We start from the raw sequence: 17,008 nt of genomic DNA on the forward strand, positions 1-17,008 counted from the left end.
TGTTTGGTAAAAAATTTGTATAGATTGTTTTACAGACCATATTCAAGCGGCTTTGTTACTGTCTTTTCAGAATGCTTTGTTTTGTGGGCGTTCTTATTGTCGTACCTCCACTTCGACTGCATCTTCTCCCCGTCAGCCATGTTGGGGTTTTTAGCACTTGCATATTGAGTCTACTGACAGATATGTTAGAACTGTACGCTATTGTGTATTAGAAATGGCAACAGCAGAGAATGCATATGCATGTGCATGTAGGAGCCAGTCTGCCCCACAACCAGAGGATAGAGACAAAAAAGGAACTTTGTGACTATGACTTCGGACCACAATGGCGGACTCGCGTGAAGTTCTTTTCCATATATAGAGATATCCGCTGATGTCACAAGCTGGGCAAATTCCAAACAGCTCATTTAGAGAAAGTATGAAGAAAGGCAAGATTGTTTTATAAATATCCCCGCCATGCCTCTATGGCTCAATTTCAAATTTACAGGACTTATGCAGATCCCAGATCGACAAAAACAGGTACCAATATGTAGTAAAAGTTGGTGTTGCCTAATAGGTCCCCTTTAAGATAATATTGTCAATATTAGAATGGCCTTGACAGCATATGGTATATTTAACTCAACCAGGCTGAGTGGCATTTTCCGGTAGAAATATGGAATCAATTAGGGATGCGCGATATGTTTTTTTCAAGCCGATATCGATGAATTCCTGCTTCTTAGAGGGGAACGGCATTTTTTTTTTTTTGGCCTATCGTTCACAATCAATATGAAACACATGACGACTAATGGATTTAAAAAAAATAAAATTCTAAATATTAAATAAACCTAAATAAAAGTCTGCTTACAGCGGAGCCAATGGTAGGTCCTTTATTCTGCCCATACAATGCGACAAAAACACATTCAAAAAGCGGCAACAATATTCATTTACATTTCATGACTTGAATATTAACCAAGTATTAGTGCTATTGTTATTATAAGCGCTAACACAGATAAACTATTTATAGCGGCGACGTGATCACTTCCGTGTGTCCCTATGTTTACATCATCGTTTGGTCTGCTGTTTCCTCGTTCCTTGCTCCCTGGAAGTTCACTGTAGATCATCATGCATCTCACCTGAAAAGTAGATTGCTGAGAATATAATCCGATAAATTGGGATACTTTGACAGCCACGAGAAAGACACGAAAAGCACTTGCATTTGAAATTAATGCGCTGCCTATGCCTAAAATGATCAAAAACATAAATAATAAATGTTATTATAAATGTGCCTGTTACTACATTACATATATACTTACATCATGTATTTAAAACCCTAATGGAGGTGTTTGGATGTTTTTTAAGGTTTTTTTTTAGGCAGAATTAAGAGTCTCCCATAGGCTCCATTGTAAGCGGACTTTTGATCACATTCAGAATGCAATAAAAAAATAATCCATCGTCATGTCTTTTATAACGATTGTAAACAATAGAAAACATTCCAATAAAAGTGCAGTTCCGCTATAAGGCCAATAACTTACATATATCTATTAAATTTTGATTTACCGTAATTTCCGGACTATAAGCCGCTACTTTTTCCCCTCGTTCTGGTCCCTGCGGCTTATACAAGGGTGCGGCTTATTTACGGCCTGTTCTTCTCCGACACCGACAAAGAGGATTTCGGTGGTTTTAGTACGCAGGAGGAAGACGATGACACAATGATTAAAGACTGACTTTTCAAATACCGGTAGGCTGGTTATTTTGATAACGTACAGGCGAGCACTTTGTATTACTTTGCACCGTTGTATTATTTGTACTCTGCACGAATGCTGTTCGCCATGTCAAAGATGTGAATGTTTGATTGAATAATTGAAAGATTTATTGTTAATAAATGGGACGCTTTGCGTTCCCAAACAGTCATCTCTGACAGGAACCCCTATATACTACGGTAATTACACATCAAAACCCTGCGGCTTATAGTCGGGTGCGGCTTATATATGGAGCAATCTGTATTTTCCCCTAAATTTAGCTGGTGCGGCTTATAGTCAGGTGCGGCTTATAGTCCGGAAATTACGGTAACTGTAGTTTGTGCACACCTGGAGGTAAACAAGACTCAAAGGTAGATTTCACAAACTGCCTGTGGATTTGTCCTGACAAAAACCGGTATCTTCAACTATGGTAAAAGGCTGGTTGTCCAGTTCAATAATTTCAATGATGAAATCACAGATTACAATGCTTTAGCACCCTAGTCATCGCTGGCAAATGTTTTGCTCTGTACAAACGCCTCCCTTTCTTTGTAGTTAGCTTTGGGCCAACTTCTTTATCAGCAGGCGTCCTCTATGAAAGAAACCCCCATGTTTGTTGACAATCAGCTCAAGGAGTTTATGGCAGGCTGTTTAGTGCCCATTAGATCAAATGTTAAGTGTTGTCTTAGTCTCATGATGTCCAAATGTTAATTGATTCATATTACACAAACCTGTTTTGCTGTTTAGCTCCTTGTTAGAGAACAGCAGTGTACATGTATGATTCTTAGCAGCAGTTACTTGTTAAGTTGACTCATCAGGCTTTCCAAACATATCAATGCACCAACTGGTCATTTCAAAGGAGAGAAATAATGGACTGAAACAGGTTTTAAGTGTGCAACATTTATGGATAAGGAGTAACTGAAGAATTAAGTCATTCACAATACAAGTACATTTATTAACTTTAATATCATTTTCAAATGACAAAAAAAATGTTATTGGTGGAACTCAGTTGGTGGCGGGCTGAGTTTAGATGCAATAAAATCAAACAAGCTAAGGTGAGAGAATTGAAGGCTGACATTGGTGCTGTTAAGAGAAGATGCTCCCTCTTTCTGGGCCATTTCGTAGTAATGTTTGAGGATCAGCGGGACCACCTGTGTTTGTGCAGAAGGAGACATATTAGTGCGACTTTAAAAGACAGGAACTGTGGGTCTTGTAAAAAAAAAATTAAAAATTAGCGGTCTTTACCTGGACAGAAATAAGCTTCTTCTCCAGTGGTTTCCCATCAGGAAACTTTTCCCCAAAACACATGGTAATTGTGTAGTTGGGAGAGCTTCCGTTGTTCTCACGGTATTGTTCCAGTTCTGGAACAAATGTACATAAATTTGACCGAATTGTGTAACCCATTGGAAAGAAAATATTTCACTGGCTGATCCACACCCACCAGCTACAAATTTTTCAAAGCTGAAGAGTTCCACGGTATTATTTTGGGGTAGAATTCTGGGCTGTGCAGGAACCATGCTGGGGTTGTCAGTGCTGGCAAAGACTCGACAATTGTCATGCCTGGTTGCATAAATGCCAGACTGGCACACCTCAAGGAAGATTCCTCTCTGGATGCTCTCCAAGATGTTTTCAGTGTACCTAATCTGGTGGTTAGAAAATAGAAGTACAGTATTTTGCTAAATTAATATCAACTGGAAAACGAGATAACTCAAAAGCATTGGGACAATCACACTTTTCAGGATTTTGCATGTACATACACACATACCATCTAGACCAAGAGTCACCAACCTGTCGATCGCAATCGACCAGTTGATCTTTGGGATCCTACCGGTCGATCGTGAAAATATTAGAAAAAATAATGTTTTAATTTGCGATCAGTGACACCCCCACCCGGAGAGTGACCAACAGACCCGCCGATAGGCACGCTTTTCAACTTCTGAATACGCCCGCACGCCTCTGCCGCTCTCTCTTCTGCCTCACATCCCACCGCTCTTGACACCGCGGCCACACACCCCGAGCACGGCCGCACATGACACCTGCTCGTCTCGCAAACGCGCGTTGCATGACTTACACAAAAATCATCGAGCTGCAACAATGCATCAAGGCTGACTGTTGCAACAAATCGGACGTTTTCTAGCATCCAACATCAAACAACTCTTCCCTCAACCACAACCATACCATACCATACCAGCCCTCATCGCTCGCCTGCGACGGGAAGCTAACAGGCCCAATACGAAAGTCCGTGAACATTGCTCCAAAGTACGCATTTTGTGTAGATTTTTTTGTGCATACAAAAATAAACTTTGATATGTGCAAAGGCAGTAATATATGATAAAACAAGGCTGGCATAAGACAACCATGTGACTTGCATTCCATATGTGACCATAGGATGAACAAATTGCTACAGTACTAAGACTATGGTGGCCATACCAAGTTAGCTTCTACAGCAGGGGTGCCTAAAGTGCGTCACAGGGGCCATTGTTGGCCCGTAACTCGTTTGTCATTGGCCCTGGGCAGATTACGTAAAACAAAAGAAATCACTGGCAAAAATTGGGAAAACGGCAAGTAGCCCAAAGAGAAAAAGCCAAAATGTTGACATCAACCAATAATAATAGCTTTGTTTAAAAAAATAAAAATAAGATATATATATATATATATATATATACATACATACAGGTAAAAGCCAGTAAATTAGAATATTTTGAAAAACTTGATTTATTTCAGTAATTGCATTCAAAAGGTGTAACTTGTACATTATATTTATTCATTGCACACAAACTGATGCATTCAAATGTTTATTTCATTTAATTTTGATGATTTAAAGTGGCAACAAATGAAAATCCAAAATTCCGTGTGTCACAAAATTAGAATATTACTTAAGGCTAATACAAAAAAGGGATTTTTAGAAATGTTGGCCAACTGAAAAGTATGAAAATGAAAAATATGAGCATGTACAATACTCAATACTTGGTTGGAGCTCCTTTTGCCTCAATTACTGCGTTAATGCGGCGTGGCATGGAGTCGATGAGTTTCTGGCAATGCTCAGGTGTTATGAGAGCCCAGGTTGCTCTGATAGTGGCCTTCAACTCTTCTGCGTTTTTGGGTCTGGCATTCTGCATCTTCCTTTTCACAATACCCCACAGATTTTCTATGGGGCTAAGGTCAGGGGAGTTGGCGGGCCAATTTAGAACAGAAATACCATGGTCCGTAAACCAGGCACGGGTAGATTTTGCGTTGTGTGCAGGCGCCAAGTCCTGTTGGAACTTGAAATCTCCATCTCCATAGAGCAGGTCAGCAGCAGGAAGCATGAAGTGCTCTAAAACTTGCTGGTAGACGGCTGCGTTGACCCTGGATCTCAGGAAACAGAGTGGACCGACACCAGCAGATGACATGGCACCCCAAACCATCACTGATGGTGGAAACTTTACACTAGACTTCAGGCAACGTGGATCCTGTGCCTCTCCTGTCTCCCTCCAGACTCTGGGACCTCGATTTCCAAAGGAAATGCAAAATTTGCTTTCGTCAGAAAACATGACTTTGGACCACTCAGCAGCAGTCCAGCTCTTTTTTTCCTTAGCCCAGGTGAGACGCTTTTCGCGCTGTTTCTTGGTCAACAGTGGCTTGACACGAGGTATGCGGCAGTTGAAACCCATGTCTTTCAAGCGTCTCTTGGTGGTGGATCTTGAAGCACTGACTACAGCAGCTGTCCACTCCTTCTGAATCTCCCCCACATTTTTGAATGGGTTTTTTTTCACAATCTTGACCAGGGCGCGGTGATCCCTATCGCTTGTACACTTTTTCTGACCACAGTTTTTCCTTCCCTTTGCCTCTCCATTAATGTGTTTGGACACAGAGTTTTGAGAACAGCCAGCCTCTTCAGCAATAACCTTTTGTGTCTTTCCCTCCTTGTGCAATGTGTCGATGGTTGCCTTTTGGACAGCTGTCAAATCTGAAGTCTTCCCCATGTTTGTGTAGGCTTCAGAACTGGACTGAGAGACCATTTAAAGCCCTTTGCAGGTGTTTTGAGTTAATCAGCTGATTAGTTTGTGGCACCAGGTGTCTTCAAAATTTAACCCTTACACAATATTCTAATTTTGTGACACACGGAATTTTGGATTTTCATTTGTTGCCACTTCAAATCATCGAAATTAAATGAAATACACATTTGAATGCATCAGTCTGTGTGCAATGAATAAATATAATGTACAAGTTACACCTTTTGAATGCAATTACTGAAATAAATCAAGTTTTTCAAAATATTCTAATTTACTGGCTTTTACCTGTATGTGTATGTATATATATATATATATATATATATATATATATATATATATATATATATATATATATATATATATATATATATATATATATATATAAAACATAGTTGACAACAGGCTTAGATCTTGCTTTGGTTTTTGGCTGAGACCAGAGACCTTGGCCTCAAAGGTTGGTAACCACTAACGACTGATGTAGACTCTTGTTAAAGTTAAAGTACCACTGATAGTCACACACACACTAGGTGTGGTGAAATGACCCCTCTGCATTTGACCCATCCCCTTGTTCCACCCCCTGGGAGGTGAGGGGAGCAGTGAGCAGTGGCGGTGGCCGCGCTCAGAAATCCTTTTGGTGATTTAATCCCCAATTCCAACCATTGATGCTGAGTGCCAAGGTGATCGGTCCTATTTTTGTAGTCTTTGGTATGACTCGCCCGGGGTTTTAACTCACGACCTACCAATCTCAGGGCGGACATTCTAACCACAAGGCCACTGAGCAGGTTCATAACAGATTGTTAATCTACTTGTTAATTTCCTGTGAATAACAGCTTACTTTCAGATGTAACATGCTTCTGTCTACATTTCTTAAAGGGGAACTGCACTTTTTTGGTATTTTGCCTATCATTCACAAACCTTATTAACAGAAGAATCAATATAATTGTCTTTTTTATGCATTCTAAATAGTAAATAAATGGGATCTAAAGTCCTCTTACAATAGAGTCGGAGTCTCTGTATTATTCCTATTAAGCCCTTAAAAAAACATTCAAACACCTCCATTAAGGTGTTCTGTACATGCTGTAAGTATATATTTAATGTAGTAACAGGCACATTCATAATAACATGTAATATTTACAGATTTTGGTCATTTGTTTTCTTGATTTCTTGAATTGATTAAATCATGAAATGAAATCAATTTGAATCAAATTGTGAAATAATAATGCAAAAATGAACTCATTAATGTAATCCATCCATCCATCCATCTTCTTCCGCTTATCCGAGGTCGGGTCGCGGGGCCAGCAGCCTAAGCCGGGAAGCCCAGACTTTCCTCTCCCCAGCCACTTCGTCCACCTCTTCCCGGGGGATTCCGAGGCGTTCCCAGGCCAGCCGGGAGACATAGTCTTCCCAACGTGTCCTGGGTCTTCCCCGTGGCCTCCTACCGGTTGGACGTGCCCTAAACACCTCCCTAGGGAGGCGTTCGGGTGGCATCCTGACCAGATGCCCAAACCACCTCATCTGGCTCCTCTCGATGTGGAGGAGCAGCGGCTTTACTCTGAGCTCCTCCCGGATGGCAGAGCTTCTCACCCTATCTCTAAGGGAGAGCCCCGCCACCCGGCGGAGGAAACTAATTTCGGCCGCTTGTACCCGTGATCTTGTCCTTTTGGTCATAACCCAAAGCTCATGACCATAGGTGAGGATGGGAACGTAGATCGACCGGTAAGTTGAGAGCTTTGCCTTCCGGCTCAGCTCCTTCTTCACCACAACGGATCGATACAGCGTCCGCATTACTGAAGACGCCGCACCGATCCGCCTGTCGATCTCACGATCCACTCTTCCTTCACTCGTGAACAAGACTGCTAGGTACTTGAACTCCTCCACTTGGGGCAGGGTCTCCTCCCTAACCCGGAGATGGCACTCCACCCTTTTCCGGGCGAGAACCACGGACTCGGACTTGAAGGTGCTGATTCTCATCCCGGTCGCTTCACACTCGGCTGCAAACCGATCCAGTGAGAGCTGAAGACCCTGGCCAGATGAAGCCACCAGGACCACATCATCTGCAAAATGTAATCCTAAAATAATTAAATCATTATTATTATTTTTTAAAAATTAAATTAAATAATTATTTAATTTAATTGTGTATTTATTAATTAACTAATGGAATCAATAATTAAATGATTAAATAATTACATGTCAATTTACATCAAATAAAATAATTTATGGATTTGATTCCAGTTATAATCAATTAATGACGCATTTAATAAATATATATATATATATATTTTATTTTGTCCTTCCAGCATTTTTGGGCAGGGCAGTTATTCACTTACATCTGCACTGCTTAAGAAACAAAGTCTCCATGGAACAAGTGGGAAGCGATGCTGTACATGGAAGCCGTATCTTCCAATGTTGGCTTTTCCCTTCAACAACACTACTGCTCATCATGGCAGACAACAAAGAGTATTTTGTGACAAGCAATGATCCAGAACCGTGTATTTTTTAGCCTAAATATTAGGAGGAAGAGCAACACCTTTTAGAAACTGTGTGCTAAACGGATCCAGCTTTAGTGAAACAAGCATCAAGCTGAAGTTTTGCTAAGTGCTAAACAATAAATACAAAGTACCAACATAATAAAACGATTACTAACTGTACAATGTCTGCTCTCACTGGCATCCCAACTGATAGGCTTCTTATATCTCCGTTTAGATGAAGAAGTAATCATAAATCCACACGCATACAAATGATTGATGAGCTGAAGGGGCTAAAATGAGCAGATTATTACAATTTAGAAAGCGATAAAAACCAAAAAAAAACTGTGTTCTTGTCTTACGTAAAGATTGTAAACGATAGGCAAAATTCCCCAAAAAAGTGCAATGCCCCTTTAAAGTTTACTAAGCATTTATTTTTTGGTGTTGTTTCAAGCGAGGTTAGCTTTGCTATTAGCATGCCTATGGAGACACACAATTAGCTGCTCAATGCTTGTCAGCTAGAAACGATCTGCGTTTGTGATCGGCATTAAAAGGCATTAATCGGTAACGGCCGATCATCTCCTTTTTTACGTAAATCGGCCGGTACTGATTGGTGGCTGATCAATTGGCACTACCCTATTTTTAACATTTATAAGACAAAATCATCATCTGTCCCTTTTAAGGCATGGCTTTATGTTTTGTCATTCGTTTCCAGTGTTGGGACTAACGCGTTACTGTAACGCCGTTATTTTCGGCGGTAACTAGTAGTCTACCGCGTTATTTTTTATATTCAGTAACTCAGTTACGGTTACTACATGATGCGTTACTGCGTTATTTTACGTTATTTTTTATATAGTATCGGCTAGAAACTGAGAAGATCTGAGTGTGTTTTATTGGAGAGCTGCGGTGTCGTCCTTCTGATTCTTCCTGTGTCACAAGAGACGCGCTGTGTGTGTGTGTGGGTGTGTGTGTGTGTGGGGCGGGGGGCGTCTGTGTTTACTAACAAGACATCGTGGCGGAGCCGCAGTCGAGTTTCTTAACATGGAGATATTCTCACTACTTTTCTTTTGTCGAGCACAAAGAAAAGAACATTTTAGTTAAATGTAAGTTGTGTCTTGGATCAAAGATCCCATATACTGCCCAAAACAGCAATTAAAATCTGCTGAAACACCTACAAAAGCAACATGCTTGGACGAAGCTAGTAAAGAGAGACACACTTCACCTCCACCTCCACCTAAGGATTTTAACGGAGGGACTGCTAGCCAGGACAACATTGGTAGAGCCATTGCAGCGTATGTGGTAGATGACATGCAGGCTATTTCTACAGTGGAGTCACCCGCTTTCAGGCAGCTAATTAGCATGATACCGGGCGTCAAACGGCAAATGGCAGGAAAAACATTTTCCAAGTAACTGGACACAGTGGACAGTGAGGACATAAACATGGAAAGCGAGCTAATGAAGACACTCCAAACTCTGCCTCTGCTCATCTTTCAGCACTGAAGGTACACACTCTTTGTCAATTATCTTATATATTATTTCATTCTAGACTTCTAGAGTGTTTGATTATCACATCACTCTAAATGTATAGACTATAAAGTTCACAAACATAAAGAGGGATCCTAGTGGGCCAGGCCAATCTTTCCTTTTCTCTAAACTAAAACTTGGGAAATGTGTAGTGTTCTGGGCTTCACTGAAGACATGATTTTATTTCACAATTCCTTGAGAGAAAAAAACGCCTGGTTAGGCTTGTGTATAGCAGTATGTGTGCTGTCTATAGTGACATGACATATAATCATGTCATGTGTGCCTTCCTTGGGTGAAGTCAGGTTTACAGCTATGTTGTTATTATGCGGTTTGTTACTTATGTTTATGTTGCAGCTTTTTAAAATAGTTTTGTCAGTTTGTTCTGGCCCAAAATAAATTGGTCCTTTGAAACATATCTTTGTCTGTGTGTGTTGTATTTAGACCACATTGCTTAGCAGAGTTCAGTGATGATGTCAAGTTTATCAACAGATTGTATTATTCTCCAGTGCAATAACAGTACTGAAATGAAGGCTAAAAGGGCATTAATGGAAGACTTAAAAAAAGAAAGAAAAAAAAAGTAACTAAATAGTTACTATTCACAGTAACGCATTACTTTTAGGTGTTAGTAACTGAGTTACTTTTGAAATAAAGTAACTAGTTACTGGTTTTCAGTAACTAACACAACACTGTTAGTTTCCCAATCGATTGTGAAGTTACCTGTTTTTTGTCAAGGAGGCCTTCAGTAGTGGGGAAACGGAGTGAATAGTTTAGTGTAGTAGTTTCAGGGGCCTCGTGGAGGTAGTGGAGTTGTAGACAGGTTTGGTTCACTTTGGTCTTAAGCATTTGTTTATTTCTGTAGTAGATGGACACTTCCAGTTCAGTAATAGATGGAGGCCAATCTGGATTTTGATATCCTTGGGGAAAAAAGAAACAGAAGGAAACATCAAGCACTATGTCGCATCTCAGACCAAGCTATCAATCCACTGTACCTACATTAACCAACCATGGAAGAGACTATGCAATTTAAACCAATCAAAACAACGTAAGGCGGGTCTTGGCGTCTCTCTTTCACACACCTCAGCTGTACGTTATTTCTGATTGGTTTAAATTGTGTGGTGTCTTCTGTGGTTTGTGAAATGGAGGCCAACCTTAGTTACTCATTGTACTAGACGCACGCATTTCTGAATATATGTGTACACGTTGTAATACACGCTCACAAATCTGGATGCGCTCGCTCAAATTGTACACGGCAGAAGTGTCGCAAAAGTCACATGTAAGTAGACAGCCTATCGAGGGTTCCTTTGACTAGGGACAGACAACTTTGAACACACGTACGCAGATCTAAAACACACACTCGGATTGATATACAGACATACAAATTAGTACACATACCCGCAAATTGGATTACACTTGCACAGATTGAGACACGCGTTTGCAAATAATTTTACTACAATAAAACTTCCATATAATAACACCCAAAGCTAATGTGCGTGCGTGCATGTTAGGTACATACGTAGTTGCAGTACATCATTACGGTACAGATCCCGTAAGAGGGCGGGATATACTGTGTAAAATACTTTGGAAAGTTAGCACCCTAAAGGCATCTGTAAATGTTGCAAACAGCCCCTTTAACAAGAGATTCATTGTAATTAAACAATAAGATACAAACAGAAATGACGTAATATGTTACCTTCTGCATCAGCAGCCAAATTAGAAGCATTGGTGACCAGTGTTGATAATGATAGATTACAGTATATACCAAATAAAATATTGTTATATACACTATATTGTCAAAAATATTTGGCCACCTGCCTTGACTCACATATGAACTTGAAGTGCCATCCCATTCCTAACCCATAGGGTTCAATATGATGTTGGTCCACCTTTGGCAGCTATTACAGCTTCAACTCTTCTGGGAAGGCTGTCCACAAAGTTACGGAGTGTGTTTATAGGAATTTTCGACCATTCTTCCAAAAGCGCATTGGTGAGGTTACACACTGATGTTGGTCAAGAAGGCCTGGCTCTCAGTCTTCGTTCTAATTCATCCCAAAGATGTTCTAGAGGGTTCAGGTCAGGACTCTGTGCAGGCTAGTCAAGTTCATCCACACCAGACTCTGTCATCCATGTCTTTATGGACCTTTTTTTGTGCATTGGAGTACAGTCATGTTGGAAGAGGAAGGGGCCCGCTCCAAACTGTTCCCACAAGGTTGGGAGCATGGAATTGTCCAAAATGTTTCGGTATCCTGGAGCATTCAAAGTTCCTTTCACTGGAACTAAGGGACCAAGCCCAACTCCTGAAAAACAATCCCACACCATAATTCCTCCTCCACCAAATTTCACACTCGGCACAATGCAGTCCGAACTGTGCCGTTCTCCTGGCAACCTCCAAACCCAGACTCGTCCATCAAAATGCCAGATGGAAAAGCGTGATTCATCACTCCAGAAAACGCACTCTAGAGTCCAGTGGCGATGTGCTTTAAACCACTGCATCCGACGCTTTGCATTGGGCTTGGTGATGTATGGCCTGATTATGATCATTTGGACGGGTGGCCAAATACTTTTGGCAATATAGTGCATATTGTTATCGCAGGAGGCTGCAACAATTATCACAATTTAGATTTCATGCGATATCGCCCATCTCTAATTCACTCAAAGTATTCTATATCAAATTTCACCAATTTTTATGTTAACTATTGCAGCAACAGAATAGTTTCCCTCTATAGTTGGATTTGTGTTGGACATACTGTCTTCTCTAGCACACCCATCAAAAAGAAATAAATGCATGAAAGACAGTTAAAGAAGAAGAGTTTCTTTGTTTATACTCTACTATATGTAAATATGCTGTACCTGTCAGATGGCTGCCAAATTCTACAACCATAGAATTATTGACAACGTGTTCCTGTTTGGAGAGAGAATCCAAGCATTAGCACTCTATTCTGATGAAATTAAAGAGTAAAAACACTTTTATTAGAGGTGGAAATGCACCTGCGGGGCAGCCGTGTACAGGTCACAGTCAAGGTCCTCACTTGGGTCTTGAGTTAATGTGTTTTCTTGGTCACATGGAAATAAATAAAACCACCTTGTCAAATTTCATTGACGACAGAATATCAGAATCAAGTAGTAAGAAGTGTCTTACCTTTAGTGTTGATTATCTCATAGATTTTATGAGGACTGGTAGACTTGGAGTTATCTTCAATCATTTTGAAACATGGAATGTTGTTGAGGTTACAGCGGAAGTTGGTTTTCCATCTGGCCTTATCGTTAGGGAACTCATAGATTTTACCGCTGACCACTGCCCAGGCCTGTCAATCATACAATTAGACCTCGTCAGGGTGAAATGCACTTGTTTGAACAGTTCTTGTGCTGTGCGGCTTTGCTTGTATAAAGTGAAAATATTGCATGCAGTTACCGCCCCCAAAATGATTCAAACCCATTTTCACACTTTGAGTTCCATTGGATTTGTGTTTGTTGAATGGCTATGATTTAGCAGGAAATGACATAAGAATGCTGGCAAAAACAGTAATACTAAAAATACATGAGAACCAGCATCTGCTGCAGTGGACTTTTGTTTTAGTAGGGGTGTCACTTCCGATACAATACCGATATTGGAGCCTTATACCAATATTAACCCAATACAATACCAGCACAAATTCTAGTCCATACTTTTATCACTTTGTAGTGTATTTTTGGAGAAGCTTGAGTAATGGTAGGCATGTAAATAATTCATTAAGTTAAACACATGACGCAGTAAATTGAATGACCCAGATATGTTTGTTGGTGGTGACTTTTAATACTAATACTAATACTTTGTATCTGTAAGTAACACGCAACTATAATAACCGTATATTACCAAATAGTAGCCCGGGCGTTTATTTCACAAAATCGATTTTGGAGACAGGCGTTTAAAAGAAGCAGGCGGTTATTTGCACAAGGCTTTTATTTATTTTTGCACCAGCCTGCACCAGGCCATTATTTGGTAATGGTTAATGTCCAGTATTTTTTTTTCGTACAAAAAACTTTAAATGTAAAAGCTATTGTAAACTCCCTGACCACCCGAGGGCACCTCAGACTGTGGATGCTTTTAAAAAAGGCTTAAAAACCCATCTTTTAAAAAAAGCCTTTTTATAGATTTTTATGGATATGCATGCTGGTTCCAGCTGTTGGGCTGTTTCTGGTTTTGTATTTTATTCAAAATATAAAACTGGCACTTTGAGGTTGTTTGCTCAACGTAAAGTGCTTTTTAAAAATAAAATGTATTATTATTATTATTATTACATACAAACAAAAAAACAAGAGATCAACAAGAGGTAGGCTATCAAAAGACAAGAGATCAACAAGGCCTCAACAAGGCAGTAGTGCAACAATTGTCAAATAAAATACCAATACTAAAAATAAATAAACTTTTTAAATAAAGCAGCCTACCGGGAAAAATAAAATTATAGTACCAAGTACTCAAGTATAAAACCCACCATCAAAACACAACAATAATACTGTCACTTAAATCAAATAAAGGCTACAGTACTCCAAGTTTTAAATAAAGCAGCATACAGGAAAAATACAATTATGGTACCAAGTACTCTATAAAACCATCAAAACAATAATAATGCAGCAAACGCAACCCCAGTAGCATTTTAATCTAAATTATGCAAATAACAGCCCATGGACGGCTATTTGGACATAGGCGGTTATTAGGAAGAGGCGGTTAATTCACAAAATGGGGTCAGACCCTGGGCGGCTATTAGGACATGGGCGGTTATTTGGTAATATACGGTATTTGATACTTGTTTATATTGACAAATGTGTTTTAGACTGCTATATTCTTCAATTAGGGACATTTGTTTCCTATGTCAAGCTTCTGTGCTTAGCTGTTGTGTAGCTGCTAGCTCCTAGTAGCCTGCCATGTTTACTTTTTCTAAATTATTTTACCAAAATAAAATAAAAAAAATAACCTTTTGTGTATATTGGAGGACATTTAGATGTGAACTGCCTGTCCAGCTTTGTAAAGTAAACACACTGCAGGACTGCTTGTCTGTGTTTATATCGAACATTTGACATGCAAGCCGATAACATCCGATACTTGTTTTTTTGCTGATATTGGACCGATGTCAGTATTGGATCGGGACACCCCTAGTTTTTGTCCTGTTCGGAGCAGCATGGCTTAGGTGGTAAAGTGGTTGGCTTCCAACTTGATGGTTGCGAATTCGATCCTCAGTCCCCCTGTCAGAGTATTCTTGAGCAACATACTGAACAGTAGGTGAACGTGGTAATTGTGTTGAAGCGCTTCGAGTACTTTGAAGGTAGAAGAGCACTATACAAGTATCAGCCATTTACCATTTATTTGCCTTTACACATTTTGGGCAAAAATAGCCCTGTCATGCATAACACAAATGTTTAGCTAAAAAAAACAACCTTCAAACCTTTAGAAAAGCCCAGGGCCACGGTTATGTGCCCCCCGAGTGGCCAAAACCAACCGCATAGGCCCTGTAACTAACAAAGTTACACCACAACTCTCTGGGCTTTTTTTGATTGACTATAGCTGCAAAATAAGCCCTTTGATAAAGACGATGAATACCGCTATTGAAATTCAAGAACAAACTCGTGACAAAGTACGAAGGTGGCGTCCAAGTGGCTCTTTTATTTTCTACTCCCTATCCACTCATCCCCATCTTTGCTAATAGGAGTCTTCGAAAAAGTAAAATGTGTGTTAAAATTTGGGTTGTGCCGACCGTACGAGCCAATTTTCGTGAAAAAGTATCGGCAAAGGCCAACAGACTGACACTGTATTTATTTTTTAGTCCTCCGGCTGACAAACGGCTAGCAGCTAATTATGTGGAGCCGCTCCCCTAAAATGATAATAATCACCTCTATTACGGCAAATACTCTGCATTTCTTAGTATCTTAAGTATCACCGGGGGACAAGGCTAAACATGTTACACACTAGGAGCAGGTATTCTAAAAGCTAAGCTAACCACTATGCTAGCTTAACCACCAACCACCAATAAATAAGTGCTTAGTAAAGCTCAAGAAGTGTAAAAGGAAGCTTTTTACAGCAGAGAGTAAGCAGTTATTACCAGGAAATTAACAAGTAGATTAAAAGGAGTCGTGTTGGAGTGTTGGCATTGTCCCAATCATTACACGACACATAAGAGGAGGGCGGATCATTCACAAATTGGTGGCGTCGATATAAAGGGTAGTATCAGTATATAATCAATACTAGAGTGATTAGGTTGATACTTTTGTTTTTCTCAAAATATTTTGTGTTGTTCTGTAATGTTTACAAGCTCAGGGAAAAAAATACTCTGGTCACAAGGGGGACTTTGAGGGCAAATGCTCCCACCCTAACCCACGAGCACAATAAATAATCATAATAAATGAAACACGTTAACCAACCGAAGAAAAATGAATTCAAACATTTGCACTGTTTTTTTTGTTTGTTTTTTTTTAATCAAAATGAGGAAGTGAGGATTAAGCACTACAATGTACATGTTTTGAAGTGGGATTTGAAGCATGATACCCGGAATCGGTAGCATAAAATCTTGATCTCAAGGTCTCTAAATTGAAATAGTAATTTATCCATTTCATTTATCATTTTCTCTGCCGCTGAAACCCTGATCCATGCCTTCATCACCTCCAGACTTGACTACTGTAACAGCATCCTCTACGGCTCATCTTGCAAAATTCTCAATAAACTCCAATACATTCAAAACTCTGCCGCCCGCCTGCTCACCCACACTCGCTCCCGTGAGCACATCACCCCAGTCCTTCAGACACTCCACTGGCTCCCCGTTCCTCACCGGATCCACTTTAAAATCCTCCTCCTCACCCACAAAGCCCTCCACAACCAGGCCCCCTGCTACCTCACCGCCATACTCCTTCACGGAGCCTGTGCTCCTCTGAGGCCAACCTCCTCTCCCCACCACTCAGAACCAAGCTCCGGACCTGGGGTGATAGAGCCTTCTCCATCGCTGCTCCCACCCTCTGGAACTCTCTTCCCAAACCCATCCGTGACTGCTAAGACCTTCCCACCTTCAAAAGCCTTCTCAAAACACACCTATTCAGATCTGCTTTTAACCAGTGATTAGTGTCCTGTGTCCTGTAATGTCCCGTCTTGTATTTGTCCTGTATTATTATGTATTTTACAATGTACTGCTTTTATATTTCCTGTATTTTATATTATTATTTTGAACTGTTTTATATTTTAATTTTTTATCCTGTAAAGCGTCTTTGAGTACTCTGAAAAGCGCTATACCAAATAAGATGTATTATTATTATTAATGCATCCATCCATTTTTTACCGCTTATTCCCTTCGGG

General features: G+C 40.1%; 1 protein-coding gene across 1 annotated transcript in view; it reads right to left on the reverse strand.

The window, feature by feature from the left end:
* Window positions 1-2,612: 2,612 nt before the first annotated feature.
* Window positions 2,613-17,008, reverse strand: part of LOC133641477 (interferon regulatory factor 3-like) — an 18,536-nt gene continuing 4,140 nt past the window's right edge. Inside the window, exons 3-9 of the mRNA XM_062035224.1 lie at window positions 12,833-12,998; window positions 12,682-12,746; window positions 12,544-12,595; window positions 10,414-10,610; window positions 3,154-3,355; window positions 2,958-3,073; window positions 2,613-2,863 (exon numbers count right to left, since the gene is read on the reverse strand). Of these exons, the coding sequence (XP_061891208.1) occupies window positions 2,705-2,863; window positions 2,958-3,073; window positions 3,154-3,355; window positions 10,414-10,610; window positions 12,544-12,595; window positions 12,682-12,746; window positions 12,833-12,998 (957 nt within the window). The 3' untranslated portion in view covers window positions 2,613-2,704. The remainder of the gene's footprint in view (window positions 2,864-2,957; window positions 3,074-3,153; window positions 3,356-10,413; window positions 10,611-12,543; window positions 12,596-12,681; window positions 12,747-12,832; window positions 12,999-17,008) is intronic.

Source organism: Entelurus aequoreus, linkage group LG24 (genome assembly GCF_033978785.1).
Source record: "Entelurus aequoreus isolate RoL-2023_Sb linkage group LG24, RoL_Eaeq_v1.1, whole genome shotgun sequence".
Classification (NCBI taxonomy): Eukaryota; Metazoa; Chordata; class Actinopteri; order Syngnathiformes; family Syngnathidae; genus Entelurus; species Entelurus aequoreus.